Below are 8,276 nucleotides of genomic sequence, written 5' to 3'. Positions count from 1 at the left end.
AGGATCTCAGGATGCATCTCAGGGAGGCGGAAGTTCTCGGACAGGAGGTTGGCGTCCATGGTTTCAATGTTCAAGCTAATAAGCTTTTGTTGACGCAGTTTATGTGTTTTTTGGTTAGTGGCAGAACCGTATTTGGTGTTGTTGTTTGAGTGGTTTGGCTTCTCTGTCATTACCATTTTAGGAACTGTATTTGGTGTTGGTGTTGTGTTTTGTTTTGTATTAAGACATGTTCTATTAGGTTATTTTCAGACATGATCTAAACATGAAATTGTCTATTTCATTCACCACCTCCAAGCGATTACAACACAGACAAACCATTTATGAAAATACACTTAATAACCAAAAACAACTTTCTTCTCTTTTCCTTGACCATACATCACATAAACCAACATAATGGTGATAACACAAAGCCACACAAAACACACTTTCAAGCACACTTTACATTTGTGAAGTTCCATTTTGCTAATCATTTCTTCATCCTTCAATTCTTCAATCATAGCTTTTAACTCATTTGCCTCACATTTAGCTTTGCTAATCTCATTTGCCATGATCGCTACTCTTGGCAGAGCATCTTCAACTTCTTCGAACACGGCATCCTCGACCCACTTAAACAAGTGATTCTAATGCAAATAAAAATGACACATTATTACATCTTTAATTGTGTAACAGAACGAAGAACAAGTTTATATACTTACATCTTTCTTGGTTGTCCACGAATTCGCATCTCTTTTGCCCGCACAACGGAAGAAAGGACGTCCCGGATTCTCTTGCGTCTTAGAAGTAANCCTCGACCCACTTAAACAAGTGATTCTAATGCAAATAAAAATGACACATTATTACATCTTTAATTGTGTAACAGAACGAAGAACAAGTTTATATACTTACATCTTTCTTGGTTGTCCACGAATTCGCATCTCTTTTGCCCGCACAACGGAAGAAAGGACGTCTCGGATTCTCTTGCGTCTTAGAAGTAAAGATAATGACACCTAAACCACATACACACTTCGACGGCACACCACGCTCACCGATGACACCGGAAGTGACTGAGCTGGAACTCATTGGACAAGATTTTGGGGTTTCAAATTCGAAATCGATTTGGGGATTTTGAACCCTAGAAATCGATTTGGGGATTTTATGTTTCTTCATTAAGAGAAACGACGTCGTTTTCTGATAGACGGACACCGTTAACGGCCAATTAACTCTGTCTTAGAGTTTCTAACGGAGATTATCACGATGACCAAAATGGCCAGGTCAACAAAAGTTTATCATTTAATTATGTAGTCAACCAAAACTTGAGGATTAAAATGGCATGTCGAAAGTCCAGGATTTTTTCGGCGCAATTTTGAAAGTTGGGGATTTAAACGGCATTTTTCCCTTTTTTTTTTGTTCCTAAAAAATTGATGTGGTATAAAAAAAAAATTGATTTTTTACTTTATCTTTTTTCCACATGTTATGCTATAATTTATAAATAGAACTAGAACTTTAACTTTTTTTTTTAATATATGTTATATTTTCTATTTCTACTTAAAAATAATTATAAATTAATTTATAAATAGAACTTTAACTTTTTCTTATAGGGGCAAAAAATCAGAGGGAGTATTAAATCACAAAGATCAAGAACACAGTTCCCCTAAACCCTAAAAACTTTCACAATGAGCTCTACGGCGGAACAATATCTTCTTCAAGCGATTTCGGAGAAATCCTCGGCCGTCGAAGACCAGGAGACCCCCGTCCAACCTCTAAACCCAGCGAAACCGGAGAGCGACGTTGCAATTGGGAGTCTCTTGGTCGACAAGGAGCCTGAGGCTTTCCGACAAGCCGTGGCCAATATTCTCGAGCGGCGTTCTTTCTACAATCCATCTTTCGATATTTACGGTGGTGTCGCCGGACTTGTAGATTACGGTCCCAGTGGCCATCTTGTTGAACTTAACGTACTTAGCCTCTGGCGTAAGGTAAAGAAGATCATTCACATATCTCAGTTCAATTCGGTAGACAAGACTGTGTGTTCCTTGGTTAATGATTGATTTGGATTTTGATTTTAATCTCTTTTTTAACAGTACTTCGTTAATGAGGAGGACATGCTTGAAGTTGGTTGTACAGCTTTGACACCAGAAATTGTCATGTGAAAGGCGAAAGAAAGATGTTAGCAGCATCTCTGCTGAGAAAGCTGCTGAATTGGATAATCTCCTCGCTGTTGTGGAAGATCTTTCTGCAGAAGAGCTTGGTGCCAAGATTAAGGAATATGGAATCACTGCTCCCCACACTAATAATCCACTTTCTCATCCTCCTCGCCCCTTCAACTTGATGTTTCAAACATCCATTGGCCCAACTGGTTCCGCTCTCGGGTGAGTATTTATTTTCCATGTCCATGTAATAATTGTTTGTTTTCTGAGCTAAGTTAGTTTCTTGAGTTCCTTATCAAGTTGTTACTTTCTTTCTCTGCTTCATCAGTTACCTGCGTCCTGAAACTGCTCAAGGCATTTTTGTCAACTTTAAGAAGTATTATAATGACAATGGGAGAAAACTTCCTTTGGCCGTGGCTCAAGTTGGTCGAGTCTTTAGGAATGAGGTGAATATCCTTCAATATTCTACTTGATATATTGAATACATGGGATCTTTTTTTTCTTCCTATTTATCTCTTTGGTTTCAATTGCCTCGCAGATATCCCCTCGTCAAGGGCCTATAAGAGCTCGTGAATTCCTGCTGGCAGAAATTGAGCACTTTCTTGATCCTGAGAATAAGTCACATCCCAAATTCTCTGACGTAGAATCATTGGAATTGCTTATGTTTCCTAGAGAAGAACAAGAAATGTCTGGCCAATCTGCGAAAAAACTTTGCCTTGGCGAAGCTGTTGCCAATGTCAGTATTTCTAATCATATTCTCTCGCCTACCTCTTTTTGACATTTATTATCTATATATAAAAAAAAATATACACTTACACTGAAATTGTATTCGAATAGGGCACTGTGAACAGTGAAACTCTAGGATACTTCATTGGGAGGGTGTATCTTTTCCTTGTCTGTCTCGGCATAGACAAGGAACGGCTGCCTTTCCGCCAGCACAAAGCAAAAGAAATGGCCCACTATGCAGCAGATTGTTGGGATGCTGAAATTGATTGTTCATATGGGTGGATTGAATGTGTTGGAATTGCCGATAGGTCTGCTTATGACTTACTTGCTCACTCCGTAAGAAACTTACCTCTTACCCTCATCATTTCATTTGGCAGCTTGATAATAATTAACTATTCAAAACCCTTTTGTATTTAAAATTTGGACCCTTTGTTTTGTGGCAGAAAAAAAGTGGCGTTGCTCTTGAGGCTGAAGCCAAATTGGCAGAGCCTATAGAAGTAGAGGTATTCTACTTAACATTTTCATCTCTGTCTTTACAACCTGCTCTGTCTTTACAACCTGTCCTTAATGTGTTTCTCTTTTATTTCAGAAACTTATTCTTACCCCTGCGAAGAAAGAACTGGGTCTTGCATTCAAGGGAGATCAAAAGAATGTGGTTGAAGCTTTGAAGGTAGACCGTCTAAAGTCTCTATTTTCTTACTAGAATAGCTTCTCTGTCTCATGGTGATGGACGGATCATATATTGTATGTACGAGCATTGCCCAGGGCTAAAATAATGAACATGCTTGGTGTAATTATTTTGTTAGGCGCTGAATGAGCAAGAAGCTATGAAGATGAAGGCGACCCTAGAATCCAAAGGGGAAGTGGAGTTTGAAGTGTGTACCCTCGGGAAAACGTGACCATCAAGAAGGACATGGTGTCAATCTCAAAGGAGAAGAAACTAGTGTTTGAGCGGGTTTTCACCCCGTCAGTGGTTGAACCATCTTTTGGCATTGGACGGATCATATATTGTATGTACGAGCATTGTTTCAGCACAAGGCTAAGCAAGGCAGGGGATCAACAACTGAACGTGTTCCGTTTCTCCCCTCTTGTAGCACCCATCAAGTGCACGGTTTTCCCGCTTGTGCAGAACCAACAATTTGAGGAAGCAACCAAAGTTATTTCCAAACAACTCAAATCTGATGGCATCAAACACAAGATTGACATCACTGGTACGTTAAACAAATTAAAACTGAAAGTTTTTTATAATTCCAAAATGGAGCAAACTGAGTGAGAAGATTCGTGTGTGTGAATAGGTACAACGATAGGAAAGAAATATGCAAGAGCTGATGAGCTTGGTGTGCCATTTGCAATAACAGTGGATTCACAGACGTCAGTCACAATAAGGGATAGAGATAGCAGAGACCAAGTCCGAGTCAGCTTGAAAGAGGCAGCTTCCGTCGTGACCTCCATGGCTGAGGGGAAGAAGACGTGGCAGGAGGTCTGTGCAAGATTGAATGTTTAGGGGCTGTGTTTACAATTACTAATTTACTAAGCAGTGTGATTCTATGAAGCATGTTTAATGATATGGCCGGTATTGTATGTTTATTTCAAAATGATCTTCAGGTCCTATGAAGCATGTTTAGTATTATTTACCTTTCCTGTCAATAAAAACACGCTGAAAGGGTTTTTGTTGTGTAACAGTTTGATGCTTACTATTGTACTTCAGCTTTATCTTTGGGATGTACTGATTTGTTGTTTCACAAACATAACAGGAATTTACCACATAATATAAAAGAATTAATTAGTGTTGAAAAATGAAAAGCAAAATGGAAAAATGCAAGAGGCTAGACACGTTCTCAACAACTTACCTAGATATCTGATTTTTACAACCATTTTACCAAAATTTTAAGATCTTTCCCATACCTCCACTCCGCGATCTTCGTTTACGAAGAATCCCCCGTATAAATACCTGTATTCTACCATTTATATTTGTGTGATGCATGTTGATTGCTCCACACGCAAAAAAGCAACACAGTTTTTCTCCTAAATTAATCCTCAAATCCGAAGCTGCCATGGAACGTTTCTTCTCTGAGGTAAATTGCTAAATCATCTCGTATAACTATCTTTATTTGTATTTTTTTTTGTAGCTCAATACCTCTGGATGTCACTCTATTCTACTTTTTCTACCATGTCATCCATTATTAAGCCTCCCTCACATGCAAGGGTCACTCTGGATCTCTCTCTTTTCCAAAATCTGAAAGTAGCTAGAGAGACAAAGGGATCAAAATCAAAAATATATTTTCTACCTATCATGTTTCTCTTTAAATCTCTATCTAGCTTTTCTTTGCCAAAACCTCTATCCAGCTTTTTTTTTTCCAAAATCTTGGACCTTTCTGTCTCCAAGATTCTTTGTTAAATGTTGGACTTTATTTATACTTCCTACCCAGCTTTTCTTATATGGGATTGGGGATACATACGAAATATGTAACATGTACATTTCGTACGCATGCAGTGTGTATATTTATATAAAAAATGATTTGATTTTGTTGTCTACATATATTGCAATACATTGTATGTTAGCTAGAATTCCGATAACCACTGTTGCTACAATCCATCCATGTATCACCTTTCATCATCATAAATTATTTTATTATTATTGTTTTTTTTTTTTTTTTTAAATTTTGCCCGGGTAGATGATCAATTTTTTAGTAGTACTTAAAATGAAAATGTATGACGATGTATAAATGGATCATTAATAATCAGATTTATACGTATATAAAATTATAAACTGTCTTATTATAATTTATCCATGTTTTGCGAACACACATATATTTAAAATATTAAGTATCGTACGTATGTACTTATTTTGTTATAATTAATACTGTAAGACATGCATCCCTTATAAATATTGTATGATTAAATGGAGAAGGACAGACACTCCTTGATGTCGTAGAAACTCTTTGGCTTCAGAACTACTTTCCTCGAAATCTGATGTCCCCAGCACTCGTTGTCAATCCTCTCGACATCAAAAATGGAAACACTGATTTCCCACTCAACCTCATGACTGCAAACAATCGCAAGTCTCGTGCCAAGAGCAACTAGCTTTTTTCTGAGGAAGTCACAAGGGTCAATCTTTCCGGCCACTCCCTTGAGGAGGCTCCAGTTTTCGGAAATAGAATCAAATACATGTATGGTGTCCACTTCTCGACCCAATACATAGAGAGGCACTTTCCTATCGCACAGTAGCTGGGTTTAAAGCTGGATTCAAACCAGTGATCATCAATGGGGTTGTACCTTTCTAAGGTTCTATCAATGGGGTTGTAGACGCACGAGAACCACCCGACCTTGATGAATATATTGTTGAGCATAACAAAACTGGCGCATATGTCTTCTAGATTCTCGTCGAAAGCAATATTGAAAGACTCCCAGCGTGGTGGATCTGAATCCGAGCCCTCGATGTTGTATTCTTGGACAACGCACGAACCACCACAAACACACAAGACATAAATTTTACCTTGTATAATACCCACGGCCGAAGCTGGTCGTGGGGCACCCATAACCATTAACTGGAGTGACTTGCACACAGACTCAAGATAATCAACCGCATAGACTGTCGTGGGTAGTTCATCATCCCTCTTGGGTCCACCACAGATCGCATAGATACTGGAGCCGTCACTCACATATGTCGGTCCATAACCTGAAAAGGTGAAGTTTTCAGAAAGAGCTGGGATCGCCGGTCGGAGTTCACACATATCCTCAGAGTCATGTACTTTCGTCTCCAACGTAAACCATTCGAGCTCCATTCTGGGTACATCATCGTTAACTAAGCCGACAAGGAGCACGTCTTCCTTGACCTTTAACTCCGATCGGACCTGATATAAGATTTGTAAATTAAAAGCGATATATGATTTGTATCATCGAGTCTAAAATAAAAGATATATATATAATTAAAAACGTTATACCATATCACTAATGTAATACCTCATAAATTCTTTTAGTAGAAAATAACTCCTCGAACTCCTTACAAAAACTCCCTTGAGTGCTGGATGATAACGCCTGGGAACTCTCGCGATGCACTGCTCCTGTACCGCCGTCGGAAGCGAACTCATCTTGATCAGCTTGGAAAGTTATTTAACGAGATAGATTGAAACAGATGAAATACAAAATGCGTGATGAGAAATGAATTGGTTTTAGTGATTTAATCGCTCGCTATATATAGAACAAGACATTCCATCTACACACGTTTTCTTTTCGCAATAACATAACGTTGGCTGTATATAATTTCGAAATTACTTTTTAGTCGAGAAAATTTTGTTCACGTCATTTCTACTAATACACATTCACATAAGACTAAATGCATCCACATTAATTCAATAAGCGTAATTTCTATGTTCTCTTTTTCAAATTAGGGAAGCTTTAAATTTAAAAGTAGTGCGTAACTGCTAACTGAAATTTATGATATATGACTCGAAATGTGCTCATCTTGATGACATTACTTCTTTGTGCCATAGAGAGAATACCAATATTTTCACGTCATTTCTATTAATAAACAACATTCAAATCTGCATAAGCCTTTCTCAAAACAACAAACAAAGTAGAAACTTTAAAGTTATTAGCCGATTCAACTAAGTTGAAATTTTTAACACGCCAAACAAGATTAGTAATATCCATTAGAACACACTAAGTGTGTCAAATAAGTCCTTTTATATATTTTTTTGTCATAGGTTGATTATAAGCATAATTTCTATGTTCTCTTTTTCAAATTAGCTAGTGAAGCTTTGAATGTGAAGTAGTGCGTAATTGCTAGCTGAAAGGTATGATATATATGACTCGAATTTTTGCTCAACTTGATGACATTATTTCTTTGTGCCATAGAGAATACCCATATTTTCACGTCATTTCAATTAACACAACTTTATTTAATTGATGTCAAATCATATATATAAAAGTAGAGTTTCAGTCTCTCCTTATTGGTCCACTTGGCAATGCAATTTTAACAAAAAAAAAATTATATTAAAACACAAATTTAAAACAATTAATTTTCATATTTAACTCACATAATATAAAACTGAAATCTTTATAGTTTCCCCCTATAAATTATGCATTAACTTTATTTCTCCACTAAGTTGTATTAATCAATTGTATTAAAACAAAACAATAAATTAGAATTGTAACTCTCATTTTTCTAAATGTAATTTTTTATTATTTCTCTTCCTATAAATACTCATGATCTTATTCTCTTAGTCTATCACTCTTTCATTCTCTCATCTTCTTCCACTACTCTCAAATCTCTTTTTTGTTTTGTTTTGTTTTGTATTTTTTTGTTATTATTGTTGTATGGGTTATAAAAATTCAAATCAAATATTATTGTAAAAGCTTAGTTTTAGAGTTTATATGATATGTATATCTTATATATTTATTTTAATCTTTTAAAATGTTTATCTC

General features: G+C 36.7%; 2 protein-coding genes and 1 pseudogene across 2 annotated transcripts; 1 reads left to right on the top strand and 2 right to left on the bottom strand.

Annotated features, from left to right (window-relative positions):
- Nucleotides 333-1,059, bottom strand: LOC109128064 (uncharacterized protein At1g43920, Chloroplastic-like). The gene is made up of 2 exons (XM_019233784.1): nt 886-1,059; nt 333-620 (listed from the first exon to the last, which is right to left on the bottom strand). Exons 1-2 carry the CDS (start codon nt 1,057-1,059, stop codon nt 333-335), a joined length of 462 nt encoding a protein of 153 aa, XP_019089329.1.
- On the top strand, nt 1,653-4,566 carry LOC104733081 (annotated as a pseudogene).
- Nucleotides 5,620-7,054, bottom strand: LOC104729241. Its single transcript, XM_010448165.2, has 2 exons — nt 6,813-7,054; nt 5,620-6,703 (listed from the first exon to the last, which is right to left on the bottom strand). Exon 2 carries the CDS (start codon nt 6,632-6,634, stop codon nt 5,930-5,932), a length of 705 nt encoding a protein of 234 aa, XP_010446467.1. The 5' UTR covers nt 6,635-6,703; nt 6,813-7,054; the 3' UTR covers nt 5,620-5,929.

The sequence above is a fragment of the Camelina sativa genome, chromosome 12 (assembly GCF_000633955.1).
Source record: "Camelina sativa cultivar DH55 chromosome 12, Cs, whole genome shotgun sequence".
Taxonomy (NCBI): domain Eukaryota; kingdom Viridiplantae; phylum Streptophyta; class Magnoliopsida; order Brassicales; family Brassicaceae; genus Camelina; species Camelina sativa.
Note: the sequence above shows the minus strand (reverse complement) of the source record. Positions and strands in the feature narration are given on the sequence as shown.

Bases quoted from the DNA above. Each gene is read 5' to 3' on its own strand.
- LOC109128064 (XM_019233784.1), bottom strand. From the start codon at position 1,059: ATGAGTTCCAGCTCAGTCACTTCCGGTGTCATCGGTGAGCGTGGTGTG. The intron at 621-885 runs GTAAGTATATAA...TATTTGCATTAG, and splicing joins CGTGGACAACCAAGAAAGAT to AATCACTTGTTTAAGTGGGT.
- LOC104729241 (XM_010448165.2), bottom strand. From the start codon at position 6,634: ATGGAGCTCGAATGGTTTACGTTGGAGACGAAAGTACATGACTCTGAG.